Genomic DNA, 16,573 nt, shown 5'->3' with positions numbered 1-16,573 from the left:
AAGAAAACATAGAATTATTAGACCATCCGCCGTACAGCCCCGACCTAAGCCCTAATGATTTCGATACTTTCCCTAAAATAAAGAATAAATTGCGTGGACAGAGATTTTCATCACCTGAAGAAGCTGTGGGCGCCTACAAAACGGCCATTTTGGAGACCCCAACTTCCGAATGGAATGGTTGCTTCAATGATTGGTTCCATAGTATGGAAAAATGTGTCAAATTTCGCGGAGAATACTTCGAATAGCAATAAATACATTTTTAAATAGTAATAATAATAATAGCGTTCATAGATGTACAGAGAGGTAAAGTTGTAAGCTCAGATTGCTTACTACTTAACCATAGTGTGGTCCTCAAGTCTCTTTGTGAATCGGAAACTTACAAGTACCTTGGTATGTTTGAAGTGCTGAATATTGTTGACGCAGATTTGAAACAATTGTTTAGAGATCGGTTTTTTGGTCGTCTTATAAAGGTCTTAAAAAGCCATTTATCAGGCGGAAACAAAATCCGAGCGTTTAATGGTTGGGTCATGCCTATGTTAACATATTCCTTTGGCATACTAAGGTGGACGCAATCAGAGCTGGACGTACTAGACAGAAAAGTCAGGCGATTGTTAACGGCATACAGAATGCATCATCCACGTTCGTCTGTAATGAGGTTGTATATTCCTCGGAAATGTGGGGGTCGTGGTATTTTGAATGCCAAGGATCTACATAACCGAGAGATATACAACCTTAGGGAATATTTCCTTAAGATGAACGTGAATATGTATCGGGATGTCGTTGCAGTCGATAAGGGGCTAACTCCGCTATCCTTAGCTAACGGGAATTGGAAGAGGCTGAAGGTAGAGAGTATTTCAGATCGCATAACCGTATGGAGGAGCAAGGAGTTACACGGTAGGTTCTACCGGGCTCTCACAAGGCCTGATGTAGACCAATTAGCTTCCGTGGCCTGGTTACGATTCAGTAACCTCTTTGGGGAAACTGAAGGTTTTATCTTTGCAATTATGGACGAAGTTATCATGACGAACAACTACCGGAAATATATACTAAAGGATGGGACGGTCGACATTTGTCGGGCATGCTACCGTCCGGGAGAGTCTATTAGACATATTGTTTCTGGCTGTTCTCGGTTTGCTAACGGCGAGTACTTGCATAGACATAACCAAGTGGCTAGGATTATCCATCAACAACTTGCTCTGAAATATGGTTTTCTTGATTCTGCTGTACCTTATTACCAATACCAACCTCAACCAGTTCTAGATAATGGTCATGTTACGCTCTACTGGGACCGGTCTATTATCACGGATAGGTATATTGTTGCCAATAAATCTGATATTGTGATAATAGATCGATCTGCGCGTCGAGCAGTGTTGGTTGATGTCACCATTCCTCATGACGAGAACCTCGTGAAGGCAGAAAAGGACAAATTAATAAAATATTTAGACCTGGCCCACGAGACTACCGCCATGTGGCATGTTGATTCAACCATCATTGTTCCAATAGTTGTATCGGTACACGGCTTGATAGCGAAAAGTTTCGATCAACATCTTAAGAAACTTTCGTTATCCAGCTGGGTTAAGGGCCTAATACAGAAAGCAGTTATCCTCGATACTGCACGCATTGTGAGGAGGTTTCTCACTCTGGAGTCCTAACCACTGGTGGCTTGTGTCGTAGACACCGCCATCAGCGGCAATCTATTTTTATATAGTGTTTTTAAAAAATTGTATTTTTAATATCTTTTTTAAAAAATATTATGTAATTAATAAGATTTTAAATAAATATAAATAAATAATAATAATAAGCCCCCTAAAATCCTACCTTACGCCCTAGTCGACCATCTGACTTTCGCGGGGGGCGGGCAACGTGTAATAATGAAACCTACACGGCTAACAAGGCAAAGGTAACCCATCAATATGGAGACTTGACATAATAAATTACGTATAGGACCGCTGCCCGAGGGCGAACGTCGGGGCACGTCTGTAGCTGGCCACGGGCGTGACAGCATGCTAGCCAGTGGCTCCCGGACCACCGGCTGTACAGGAGTCGGGGACGCGGGGGGTAGGAGAAAGTCCTCAAGAGCTACAGCCGAGGCGATAATTAGGAGTAGATCAGCAACGCCAGCTGAGGATGTTTCGCAGGAGACATACGTCACCCAACCTGCGACCACCAAAGCTGGTAAACCAAGAGTGCGCATGAAATGGAGTGAAGATATTAACCTATTTATCATGCGCACATATTTCTACATTACCAAACTAGAAACGGACAAGTCAATGTACTGCAAAAGACTTTATGAACGATTCCGACATCGGTACCCTAGTTTAGACGTATCGTCACAAAGAATAGCAGACCAAAGAAGAGTTACACTAAGAAATAGACTTCTATCAGAACAAACTATTGACAACATTAAAATATCAGTCGCAGAGCAACTTAAACAAGAAGAACAGGACTATTTCAATACATCTAGACATAATGTATCCACCACACAACAACCAACTATGCCAGTCATCTTTGAAAAAGATCCCGCAAACTCCGACTATTATTCAACATCAATCGATATGGTCACAAATCAACAACTTTCAACTACAATAAGACATCAATCATGTGAAGCTTCGACACAAACAAATACGCTCCCAGAGTGGACTACACTTTTACAATCTGCAGAACAAGATAAATCTCTCGAAACAGCTATCACTAACGAACTAGCACAAAAACTTAACACGCAGCTTGAAACAGCACTAATTCAATATTCAGGTACAGACCCTACAGCTCGTCCCAAACTACCTCGATTAAAAGAGAATAAAACTTTATACGACTTAGTTGCAGTTTTTAACAAAGAAATTCTCGGTAAACACTTCACGATTGAATCTGACATCTGTGACATACAGTCACTGGTCTACTGCAGTGCTTTGGTTATTTCTGAGCATTTAGGATATAAAATCAGAAATAATCTACTATCACCCGAAAACCGTACACCTAAATCGCGAAAACCCTGTTGGCAATTTAGAATCGAAAATGATATTAAGAGACTGCGAGCTGAAATAGGTAGATTAACACAATACATTAACAACCATAATAACAGGTCTGATCGATTAATTAAAGCAGTTGAACAAATTTTTAGGAACACAAGAATTCATTCATCATATGAGAATAATAATACCAGGCCAGAAGAATTTTTGGACACATTAAAACAGAAATTAGCACTTAAATCACAGAGACTAAGTAGATATTTAAAGGCCTTACAGCGGAAAGAAGGCAATAAATTATTTATCAATAATGAGAAAAGGTTTTATAAATTACTTAGAAATGAGAGTGTAACTAATAATCAAATGCCCCAACCAGAAGAACTCAAAAACTACTGGTCTGATATCTGGAAAAATCAAGGAAACCATAATGAACAAGCTGAATGGATTAGTAAGGAAGTAAATAAATGGGAAAACATTGAACCGATGGAATTTGTGGAGCTTACAGTAGATGACATACAGGAAGTAACACGAAAAATGAAGAACTGGAAAGCAGCAGGAGTAGATAGCGTACAGAACTTTTGGTATAAAAAATTTTTTATCCTACACGATATAATAGCAAAGACTATCACAGACCTAATCAAAGGACAACAGGAACTCCCTAAATTCATAACAGCAGGAATAACTTATATGCTCCCTAAGAGCGAGCGAAAGGTGGAAGAGGACTGATAGATTTAAAAATACTATGGCAAAATCAGTTAAAAAATCTGCGCGAGTTCTTTAATAAAAAATCTGATACTAGTACTATACACAAAGCTATTGAAGAATTAGACGATAGATATACACCACTAAATCTGAAACAAAAATACATAAAATATAAATCAGCAAAAGATCTTGAAACAGAAAAAATAGATAAATGGCGTAAGAAGGAACTTGACGGCAGGCACATACATGATCTAAAACAAAATCACATTGATACAGAAGCTTCAAACAAATGGCTTAAATTAGGATATTTATTCCCAGAAACGGAGGGTTTCATGGTCGCAATTCAGGATCAAGTAATAAATACAAAAAATTATAGAAAATTCATAATCAAAGACCCTAATTTACAAAATGATAAATGCAGAAAATGTAATTGTCATTCCGAAACCATCCAACATATAACAAGTGCTTGTCCGACACTCACACAAACCGATTACACACATAGGCACAATCAGGTAGCTCACATAGTTCACCAAAGGTTAGCCCTGAAACATAAATTATTAGAAAGCACACTGAAACCATATTACCAATACGCCCCAAAACCTGTGCTGGAGGGCGCCACGCACAAGATGTACTTCGACAGAGCCATACTAACTGACAAAACTATACACAATAATAGGCCAGATATAACTCTAATTGATAAAATAAATAAAGTAGTGCATTTAATAGACATAGCCGTTCCTAACACCAATAATATACAGAAATCAATAGCTGAAAAAGTAAATAAATATACAGAATTAAAGGAAGAAATTTTAAGAATCTGGAAAATGAACAAAGTCTACATTGTACCTCTGGTGCTATCCAGTACAGGCGTTATACCTAAACACCTACTCCAATCTTTAAAAATATTAGACATAGCAGAAAACACGTACATGACCATGCAAAAAGCCGCAATATTAAACACATGCCGTATAGTCCGTCAATTCTTGCAGGAAGACCTAAATATTCTGCAAGTAGAAAATGAAGCTCACTTGGCTTAGGCCCGTGATCTTCATTATACCGAAATATCTTAAGTATTTCGAGAAACACAATACAAAAGAAACATAATAATATTAATACTGGGACCGAGACATCATTACCGACAAAACCACGACAAATAATAGACCGGATATTACACTAACACTAAAAGATAGAAAAATTACATACTTAATAGATATTGCAATACCTAATTCTGAAAATATAAGGAAAAAATACACTGAGAAAATAAAAAAATATATACCACTAGCAGATGAAATACGACAAATGTGGCATCAACACACTGTTAAAATTACACCCATAATAATTTCATCAACCGGACTCATTCCAAAATCATTACACACATCGCTCTCAGAACTTGGTCTTAATAAATATTCATACATCGCTTTACAAAAATGTGTAATAATCGACACCTGTTCCATAGTGCGACGATTCCTTACATCCACTACTCAAACCCCTACAACACTACACAATGAACCAACTCACTTGGCGTAAGCCCGTGCTAGGTTCACACTTACCAGCATTAGCTGAGAAAAAAAAAATCCATAACCCATAATAATAATAATAATAAACATTTATTCCAAACACAAATTAAGTACAAAAAATAAATAAAAAAGATAACAAAACTAACGAGGCTTGGAAACGGTTACCGGCTCAGTACTGCGGCGCTGATCTTCCGCCGGCACCTGCGGAGTGACGCGCACACCAGCATCAGACCGACCAATACACAACATTGTAAAATATATTAAAAAATAAAAAGAACATGACTAATAAAAAAAAACAGTTATGAAAAGGACAACAAAATGACATTATTAAATTATTTCAATAAAAATTGCAGTTGCAAAGCATAATTTATTATAGTACGGAGTAATTATATTTGATATTTTCGAATTTTTCTTGTATATTCAAAAGATATACTTTTAAATTTGTTTTAAAGGACCTTAGCGTTCTCTGGTGCTGGATAGGTGGAGGAATATTGTTCCAACATTTAGAGGCCAAGTAGCGGAAGCTGCCTCCAAAAGCAGCAGAGCAGTGTCGAGGAGTCGCAAACACTTGGGAGCGTTGTCGCGATTGCCTACCGCCATCTCCTAAATAAGTCAACTTAAGATACAAATAATTCGGCAATTTTACGACTCCAAATAATAAACAAGCAATATGCAACTTCCTTCTCAACTTTAAATTCAACATTTTGCTTTGATTAATTATCGGCGTAACATGGGATCGTGGTGGGATGCTAAAGCAAAATCTCATGCATGCATTCTGTACTCTCTGTAATATGCGCCCAGTTGAATTAAGTAATCTTGGTCCGTATACCACGTCCGCTTAATTCAGTTTCGAGAGAATCAGTGTCTCGACGAGTTGAATCTGAAGTTTTTCACTGAGATAATTGCGGATGCGGTACAGGACCTTCAAGCGATAGAAGCAGAGGCGGACCATCTCAGTGACATGCTTCTTAAACCGGAGACCTGCGTCCATCAGTAGGCCCAAGTTACGCACCTCATATACTCTCTCAATGGGGTCATTTCGAATATTTAACCCATTGAAAGGTTGTGATGGAAGCTTAGACAATCGAGATTCATTTCCAAACACAATATATTTTGTCTTGCTGGGATTTAAGAAGAGTGAGTTCTGTTCCGACCAATTCGCCACTCTATTTAGGTCCCCTGTAAGTTTTTCAATGGCCATTGTAAACTCGGACATCTTAAAAGAGATGTACAGTTGAATGTCATCAGCATATATATGGTACTGACAATGATTGATATTACCAACAATATCTGCGCTGTAAAGGATAAATAGCAAAGGGCCCAGAATCGAACCCTGTGGTACACCATTAATGACGTTAGCCATGTTGGATCAAACATTACCCTAACCGCGACGAATTTCCACCAATTGCGATCGTTCAGTCAGATAACTTGAGAACCAACGAATGGTATCCGCACTTAAACCGTAGAAACTCAATTTGGCAAGAAGAAGGTCAATGTTCAAGCTGTCGAATGCTCGAGAGAAGTCCAGAAGTACCAGAACCGTACACATACCCCGATCCCGTGCAGCAAGGATATTATCCGTCACATCTACGAGAGCAGTTGCAGTACCACGCGATCTCCGGAATCCGGACTGATACTCAGGCAATATGTTATGTTTCTCTCTCGAGATAGTCCGTCAGCTGTGAAGATACTATTTTCTCTAGAATTTTAGACAAGCAGGGCAGTATACTGATGGGTCGGAGGTCACTGAGTGTCATGGCATTAGGTTTCTTAGGAGCAGGACGAACCACAGCAGTCTTCCAAGTGTAAGGAAATATCGATGTATTAATTGACATATTAACAAGATTGGTGACAGAAGTAAGACTGTAGGGCAATGTCATACACAACATTTTAAGGGAAATATCATCAACACCCAGAGCATCCGACTTCAGTTGTTGCAAGATCTGCAACACAGTACATTCATTTACCCCAGACAGATTAAATTGTGTATCAGAGTAACGATGAGAGTTAAAATAGTTAGTATTGGATATAATAGAAGAACAATTGATTACATTAGGAATTTTCAAAAAATAATCATTAATTTGTTTAGCATCGTTAAGAATTAATGGTAGTTCATGATCTACAGGAGGTAAAATATTTGTTTTTAAATTTTTCCATAGGATAGAGGGATTATGAATCTTATTGTTAATGTTAAAATTAAAATAAGCCTTTTTCTCACTTTCTAGGGCTTTTTCCACCAACGACTTAAGGTCCTTATAATAATTCAGACTACTCTCAGTCTTACTAACAGAATGTCGTTTGTGAGCTTTATTCCTAAGTTTCATCATCAAGCGAATGTTGTCAGTAATCCAAGGATAAGAGTATGTTTTACATTTAATTGTTTTTAGGGGTGCGTGCAGATCAAACAAAGTTAATATGACCTAAGTAGTGTTGTGTCACTTCGTTAATTCCCGAAATTTTCAGTGCCGCCTATGTATTACATCCATCCCGCCGTCCCCCAGACGCCGGACTGGCGGCCGCCGGCGACACTACCACCGGTTCCCGCTGTCGACGGGCCGGAAGCCCATCTTGATGACGCCACGCTTCACCTTCCCCCAGAGCGGTCTATCCATCACCCGGCTTCCTATTACGGCCGTGGTGTAAATCACCCCGCCCCACGGCTGGGTCCTTCCCCGCATAAAGCGGGTGGAGCCCAAAGCTCTTAGGGGGCCGGGTCACGGATGGGACCCCGGTCCCGACCCCCTGCTCGGCGACTGCGGATTTTTGCGTAGCGAGGAGAGCTTTGCCTCACCCGCCCCGCCGCCTCCTTCTGTGAGTGCACCATCTCGAGCATCGTTGTATAATACTCTTAAGTAAGCTTATTGAAAATGAAAATAAAATATGACCAGAATTATCGTACTGAGTGGGAAAAGAATCCAGTGTTTTCATTTTGATTATTAAGATCCAAAGATGACAGCAATGCCGCTTTTTGTAAAGCATGTAGTATGAAATTAGTTTCACGACTCTCTGTTTTGAAATATCACTCAAACTCTGTAAAAAACAAAAAAGTATCATTGGATACTATTGCCAATGATTCGGCAGATATGCTTGTACTTCTTTTAAGTTACATGAATATAGGTTATTTAAGAAGCACACACACTTCCGAATTGGATCCGACATCATCTGTAAATTTTTTGCCTCTATCAGAAATATACCCTGGACTGCACGTAACGAAATTAATTGAATCATTAGCTAGAGATGTAAAACAAAAAACAGAAATCACACCATTCCTGCAGCGGATAGTCTTTTTTGATTAAACTTTTCGTTGAACTAAAGTCACGTCTACCTCTCGATGAACTATTTGAGCAAATGCAATTTCTTGATCCACAAAACGTTGTATACAAAGGATTAACAATTTTGGCCAGAACTGTTTCTAAATTTCCTAATTTGGTTAAAGAATCTGACATACAAGCAATTGACTCCGAATATCGGGAGGTTTAATTAGACAAAACAATGGCCGATCTGTTAGAATCTGGAGGAAGTTCTAATCCCACACCTATGAGTTTGAACACAGAAATATTTTGGGGCCACATTTCGAAAATTACATAGGCTGATAGAAGGAGAAATATCCGCACTTGACTGATTTTGCAAAGGCTATGATGATTTCGCCAATGTCTAATACAGCTTGTGAGAGCTTATTTTCTTAAATGAACAATACAAAAACCGACTTGCGGAAGAAATTTAAAAATGAACATGTTGCTGCAATTCTTCATATCAAAGAGGCAGTTAAAGAACAAGGTGAATGCGTCAATTTTACACAATCGAAAAATATGGTAAAGGCAGCACAAATCTGGACAGTATAAAAACATAGACGCCACAGAAAATAAGAAGCTATAATTCGTTAATAAATATTTGAAATTAATTATTTGCCTTTTTTTCTTCTTTTATCTATCCTCTATCTTCTATCCTCGTACAAATGATGACCTCGTCTATTAGCAGAATTTTATAATTATTTACAAAAACAAAGCAGATTTTAGCAGAATTTATACGAGTAACTGGCATAATTTTCTATTTAAATTTGGTCAGAGTGACGTAAATTAAACTAAAAACTATATAATTGTAAAAAATGGGCTCAAGTAGTGAGGAAAGTGATGTTCGTGGTGCTGCTGGTACGTCAAGTGCAAAAAAGAAATATCGGGAGCAATTTCGTGAGGAATGGCTCCAAATACAAGACTTTCGTAAGTGGCTAAAACCTGACAAAAAATCTGCTTGTAAATGTATTTGCACTATCTGCGATTCTTCATTAAATGCCGATTTACGCGTACCATTGATAATATTTTTAAGAGTCCGTAACGTGTAAGTGATGACGAGCAACGGAAAATTGCGGAAATAAAATTCCGGCCTTTATGGCAGAAACCATCGCTCATAGTGATGGATCATCTTGTTGAATCATCTGGTGATTTACTTCCATAAAGTTTTCCAGATTCTAAAATTGCAAGTAACGTTAATCTTAAGTATACTAAATTACAAGCAAAAGAAAACAACGTCATCGGAGCTTCTGAAAGAGAATGTTTAATAGAAGATTTGAAACGCGAAATTGCCAGTGTGAAAACAATGTGTGTCGTAGACAAATATAGTAAGTCGATTCTGGGATCTAATTTTACTGTAATCGATTTTGAAATCCGCTGTATTGTTTGAAGAAACTACTGTATTTTGTAGCTGACAACACTGAAATTTTACTTTTGGCATCTGGAAGTACTGGCGGTAACTGACATCGTAAGGGCGCGTACACATTGAATATCCCATTTACAGGTCCGTTTAAACGTATATGTTATTAGCGTATGTAGTTGTATGAGACAGTTCACACATATGACAGTATTCTGGATCCAGTAAAAAATCTCACACACAACGGGAATATTGATCCGTATTATCGGATCCGAACTGCGCAAGGCTTGGCACGGGGATGACGACGGTTTGTTAATACGGCCTGAAATGTTTACATGTCTTCACTGTAAAGACGGCCGTCTTTTGGGGTCCGTAATATTACGGCCGCTGTATGACGGCACCGCTATCCCATGAAACCAAAGCTTAAGTAATATCAGGCAACACTTGTCACATATGAAGTGACAGTTTTCGAATATCGGAATGTTTATTTAAATGTGTTATAACAGATGATTGTCGTTATGACAACTTACTTCTCATGTAGAAACGGACAGTGAAACATTCTAGGATTGTATAAACATAAAATATTGTAAATGTGTAATAGTGTAGTGTTTGTAATATATATTAACCATGAAGTAAGTGTTTTAAAATACCTCCAGAGTCCAGTCCCCTCAAATAACCGTTATGGGCCCAGCACAATTGTAAAGGATAAATACTTATTAATGTTTACTGATTAAAAGCCTATAACGTAACCGTGGAAACAAATTGTTTATACACAAACATTCAAAGCAACCAATAATGGATTCAATCAAAATAAAACCTTTCACAAATAAGGTTAATTGTATAGTTTGAAGGAAGCCAATAAAATTATTACTGGATAAAAAGTGTATAAAAATAGACGATAAAAAAGAGGAAAAGTTGGAAAATAAGGGGAAATTTATGATATTCAGTTATATTGATAATCATATTTACATTATGTAATTAATTTGGGGATAATTATTGAAATTTTTGAAAAATTAGATTTGATGTATGATTATAACATACAAGATGATAAGATACGAAACAGGTAATGAATTTTTTTGAGATGCAATACTCAAGAAACATTAGAGGATATCAATAAATTACAAAATATACAATTTGAAATCACGAGGAAAGAAAACAAATGTACAAAATTATAAATTTACGTGCAACGCGCCGCCCTCGTCGCGGTCATAGGAGAGGACCTCTCGCTGCCGCGCGTCGTGGTTACGATGCTCGGCAGCGAAGCGTCCTCGAAGGCAATGCTAGACTTCTGCGAGTCCACCGATATCAGTTATATTGATAATCATATTTACATTATTATATAATTAATTTGGGGATAATTATTGAAATTTTTTTAAAATTAGATTTTATGTATGATTATAACATACAAGATGACAAGATACGAAACAGGTAATGAATTTTTTTGAGATGCAATACTCAAGAAACATTAGAGGATATCAATAAATTACAAAATATACAATTTGAAATCACGAGGAAAGAAAACAAAATTTCAGAAGAAAGATTTATGTACAAAATTATAAATTTACGAGCAACACGCCGCCCTCGTCGCGGTCATAGGAGAGGACCTCTCGCTGCCGTGCGTCGTGGTTGCGATGCTCGGCAGCGACGCGTCCTGGAAGGCAATGCTAGACTTCTGCGAGTCCACCATATCGCAGAAGGAGGCGGCGGAGCGAGAGAGGGAGAGCTCTTCCCTTTCCGCACCGATCCGTCGCCGTCGAGCCGGGGGCTGGAGGCGGGAATACGCCCGTGCGTTCCGGCCTCTGTAGGTAACGGCCTCCCTCCGGTGAAGGTCAAGGAGCGACCTGATGGGGTTAGAGGTCGCGCGGCGTGCTACCAGCACTCTAGAGCGACCGGTTGGCGGTGTATCGCGTCCCGACCCGGCAGGCTGGTTCTGGTCCAGTGGTGTATTCCGGGACACCAACGGTACCGTCTGGGCGGCCTGACGGGCTGCCGTACCGAGACGGCCGACTTTCCAGAGCCTTCGATATGCCTCGAAGGCTCCGTCGCCTGGACGTCCTTGGGGTGAGCCGCGCCGTCTGGTTGTAGTGTTGACCGCGGTAACCCCCCTACCTCATCCGAGTCCTGACCTCGGAGGGGATCGGACGTCGGGTGTAAGAGTGCAGGGGAGTCGTTTAGTGGGTGGGCCCTAAAATCCTTGGGCCCGCGGTCTGCTTACAACACCATGCAGATCGTCGAGTCTCACATACCCCACGCGCTCCTTATACGCGGACTAGGAGGTTCGGCCACCGGCCCGAAAAAAAAAGAAGGGATAGTGTACCTTCCAAACAGTGAAAGAATTTTTAAAATCGGTTCAGTACTTTCGGAGCCTGTTCAATACAAACAAACAAATCTTTCCTCTTTATAATATTAGTATAGACTACCGGAAAAGTTTAACACTTTTAAATCAATTTGGAATAATACAGACGTGGAATTTTTTTTTTTACGAATTAACCAGAAGGTTTAAAGACGAAGTGGAATTCATTAAAGAAGATTCTATCACAGAATCTAGCTGTTAGATGGAGCTATATCCTCGCTGTATAAGCGGCTAGCTTTTTATTAAATCGATGTCCAACAAAAGGAAAAAACAAAACTCCTGCAGAATTGTGGTTTGGAATAAAACCAGATATTACATATTTCAAAATAAATTTTGGACTAAAAAAGCTTGATGATCGTTGCAAGAAGGGTATACTGGTTGGCTACGTATGAAACGGTTATGAAATTTGGCTTGAAGACGAACAAGGAATTCTAGGTAGATACTTAGTAGGTAATGAAGTAATTAATGGGCTTTGGGGCGATAAAAGGGAGAACACTAACAGAAGTACCACAAATGAAAATAATCGTGAAGATGAAGTCAGAGAAGTTCGAGAAGGTGATATTGGAGGAAATAATAGAAATGGAGTTAATGAAGTTCGAGAAGGTGTTGTTATAAGACGAAATAATAGAGGAAGAAATGAAAACCAAGAAGAAAGAGGAATAATTATAAGTATTGAAGAAACATATATTTAGTGAAAGAAATGACATCGAAACAAATGACTGCGGAACAAATGCCAACGAAACAAATGAAAATGGAAGAAATCATAGCAAATTAACAAATGAAAGTCTGGTGGAGACTTTAAGAAGTAGTGATGATGTGGATGAAAGAGAAGAATTTTTAACAGTGAAAATATTGAGAGAATAAATGAACAAATTTTAGAAAATACAAGCACTGGAAGACCGCCGTGAAACAGAAGATCACCAGATAGATACAAAGGTTTTATAATGGAAGATGGAGAGTTCTCTTTATTGACGCTCGAGGAAGCAATTGATTCAAAAGAAAAGGAAAACTGTTTAAAAGATATCAAAGAAGAAATGGCTTCTTTAAAAGAAAATAACACATGATCTTTGGTTGACAAGCGATAGCATAGGAGGCAGCAAGAAGAAGATTGGTAACAAATATGAAAGGAGATAAAAAAAAAACCTAGGATTTTATGTAGATGACAGAATAATTATCGGTGAAAATTTAAAGTATTTAGGAAATTATTAATAAATTGAAAAAAAGAATTTGATTTAAGTGTTTGTGAGAACGTATCTAATTATAATCCTATTGGTTTAGACATCGAGACGGAAAATAGCGGTATTAAATTACGCCAACAAAAATATTCAGAGAAATTATCAAAGAAATTTAATATAAACACTGTAAGCGATTGCAGCTTCCCGAGTACCTATTTTGCTAGAGTAACGTCCATGTCAAAGTAAATAAAAAAATGCATGAAGACTATAGAGAAATGGTAGATTTGGTTCTCTTCTCTGCTTTATCTGTCAAACAAAATAATTCCTGACATTAGCTTTCACGTAGGCTATTGTCCAATGCATCAAAACCGTCCAAATTTACATGATTTAAGCAATGTTTAGGCCCCTGCTAGCTTGGATGTTTGCTCTTATTGACTGCAGATTGAGTTATTAACATGCCTAACACTCGAAGAACACCACCAAAACTTACCTAGGCCCATTCGGATCCAAATACGGCAACCCCGACTGGTCCTGTCCACCATGACAACATTAATGTCTACCCAAGAAACAAAAAACTTAAAAGTGATTGTTCGCCTATCAGTGAGCTTCAAGTGTTCAAACACGAATTGAAGCAAGAGATCGCAGAAAAGTTAGAGTATTGGAATACTACACGTGAAGAAAATATCACAAAGCTGCTGAAGCAACAAAATGCTCTGTTAAATAAACTCGTTTCTGAGGTCGCTGAGTTGAAGTCTTAAAATTCAGAATTGAAACGTCTTTTGTGGAAATTGAAAAATCTATGGGATTTATCAACACTCAATATGAAGAGATCACTAGAAAAGTCGCAGACATGGAGCAAGGGCGTAAAATACTGGTTGAGAGCATGGCTGTCCTGGAGAATAAATTCAAAGACCAGCAACTCAGTACCAGAAATGCCTGTATTGAGATCCAAAATATACCAGTCAAAGAGAAGGAGTCTCGCCTGGATTTACACAAAATAGTCTCAAGTATTGGTATCACCATAGGCCTACACACCGCCACCACAGACATTCGCGATCTTCGCCGCCTACCAGGAAAGCCAGGTGCCATAGGACAATAGTTGCGGCATTTATTCGGGTCGACCACAAATTGAACTTTATCAAGGCTTCGAAGGAATTTAACAAAAAGCGACCCAATCCAGAAAAGCTAAATACTGAGCTGATTGGCCTACCCGGAGGTCCCAAGACAATATATGTAGCAGAATACTTACCATTGCATACGAAGACGCTCTTATTCGCTAGCCGCGCTTTCGCAAAGGAAAATAACTTTTAATTGTTTTTCCTGCTGTAGTTTGATGAACTCCACTGAATTCTCCAGCTGTTATTTGCATACTTCCAGTTGCATAGAATCTTAATGTAAGTACTTGGTTCATTGGTGATAATGCGTTATTCCTGAAATAATAAAAATCAATATATAATTGTCTGGAATATAATGAGTTAGTTATAATAACAAGCAATAAAAACATGCAATGAAATACAGAAATGTACAACAAAATTATATAATCTGTCTTTACACACACATATACACAGGTTATATAATTTTTTAGTAATTTACCTATTCATTTGGAAAGGAATTTATTAAGTATTCGATTTCGATATAATTAAAATAATGTTTACCGTGAAGTAGGACGTCGAACATGGTTTTCAATTCACATAAAATAGCTTGTGCTACTGTTTTGGAAACGCGAAAACGCCGTATGAATTCTATATCGTCCCACTTACACCATTGATTGTTTCTTGTACGAATAACGTACGGTCTACTATAATACATGACGGAGGAGAATCGCCTGTAATGTTTTGAAAAAGTGTGACGGTTATTACTTTCTTTGACGATGACTCATATTTGGGTTTCCGAAACAAAACTTCACGAGAACTTCACTAAAACTGCGTATATTTTACGAGGAGCTTAATAACGTTCTAGAGAGACCTGTACAGTGCAATGGCTCGGACACGAATGACTGAGCGCTAGACAGCACGGCCGTATTTATTATAGAGCTTCGTACACGTGAGCGCGTTTACACGTGTTAAACACGTGAGCGTGTTTACACGTTTTTAAAGTATTGCAATTACAATAAAAGGAACTGTTTAACATCAATTTCTTATCATAGAGTAATTAGTTGATGATCAGTAGGTAAATAGTCATATTTGAGCCGACGTATATATAAATAATTGAAATCATCGATATCAGAATCCGAATCACTATTGTAATATTCTATGTTACTAGTTAATATCAAAAACACCCAAATAAAAATCTTTTAATGTTATTGACAATGACATAAATGTCAGATCTATCTAATCCATGAAGGTTGAAACGCCCCCTCTGGAAAGGTTTAATAAAGCTTATTGATAGTTTAAACTGTGTTGGGTCGATTAACTGTCACTGATATTACAAAAGAAACGAAAAGGAAAGAATAAACTGTGTTCTCTAGTTTAAACTACGATAGATATTACGGCCCTAAGTATATTTCCGAACCGAATGTAGCCACGTGATGTCACGGGTGTTTCACGAATATCGTTGCGTTTTGGAAATATTGCACGAAGAATATTAAGCAAAAAGTGACGTTTTGATAAAAAAAAAAAACTATTGAATGATAATAAATCTTAAAAATAATAGTATAGTTATGTTTTTATAGCAATAAGGATTACGAAAAAAAACCTGTCCTTATCGGAATCTTACGGATAGTCCATATTCTCGTTCTAACGTGAGAACGAGATCGATCGCACAATCATTCGGTCATTTATATTAAATAGATCAGATACAACATACGAACTGTGACCGAAATTATTGAATCTTTTTAACCCGATCACTATACGAACGGGTCACGATCGACCCGGGTCATGGAAAACAATTGACTGACACAGGTTTATATGGTAATATACTGTCAAACGCTCTGACGTCAAGCATTGTAAATTTCACAAATTTTATTTTAGCCTTCGAGTGAATGTGTGTTTTAACTGAATAATGTCCGAATTGGAGAGCCAGTTTTATTCCTTCCCTTTTCTCTTCCTTGTTGGGGGTGAATCTTGGCGATACCTGGAACATGCGGAGCAGACATGCGTGTAAGCTCACGGGACGTGATTGTTTGACGGGCGGTATAGAGAGACCCAGTGAAACGGTGTTCGCCGCCGCCCGCCGGTCAGTTGGGGACCTGAACCCCGGTGTCACTACTAAACTCCGCCC

General features: G+C 38.3%; 2 protein-coding genes and 1 non-coding gene across 6 annotated transcripts in view; 1 reads left to right on the top strand and 2 right to left on the bottom strand.

Annotated features, from left to right (window-relative positions):
* The window catches only part of LOC105841769 (uncharacterized), a 139,058-nt gene that overhangs the window by 67,151 nt on the left and 55,334 nt on the right, over positions 1 to 16,573 (bottom strand). For 2 of the 4 annotated variants that reach the window (XR_009973631.1, XR_009973627.1), the window contains exon 2: positions 14,604 to 14,784. The exons of 1 other annotated variant lie outside the window; for it this stretch is intronic. The gene's annotated coding sequence lies outside the window, so the exon portion shown is untranslated. Of the gene's footprint in view, positions 1 to 11,118; positions 13,661 to 14,603; positions 14,785 to 15,009; positions 15,180 to 16,573 lie in introns of those variants that run through there. One more of the 4 variants, XR_005244930.2, reaches the window with a different exon arrangement.
* On the top strand, positions 456 to 1,795 carry LOC134199251 (uncharacterized). Its single transcript, XM_062669715.1, has 2 exons — positions 456 to 886; positions 920 to 1,795. Exons 1-2 carry the CDS (start codon positions 528 to 530, stop codon positions 1,650 to 1,652), a joined length of 1,092 nt encoding a protein of 363 aa, XP_062525699.1. The 5' UTR covers positions 456 to 527; the 3' UTR covers positions 1,653 to 1,795.
* Mir2737 (microRNA mir-2737) lies at positions 8,959 to 9,041 on the bottom strand. Its single transcript, NR_107293.1, has one exon. It is a non-coding gene; the product is annotated as a microRNA mir-2737 (primary transcript).

The sequence above is a fragment of the Bombyx mori genome, chromosome 1 (genome assembly GCF_030269925.1).
Source record: "Bombyx mori chromosome 1, ASM3026992v2".
Taxonomy (NCBI): Eukaryota; Metazoa; Arthropoda; class Insecta; order Lepidoptera; family Bombycidae; genus Bombyx; species Bombyx mori.
The sequence above is the reverse complement of the archived record's forward strand: the minus strand, read 5'-3'. Positions and strand labels throughout refer to the sequence as shown.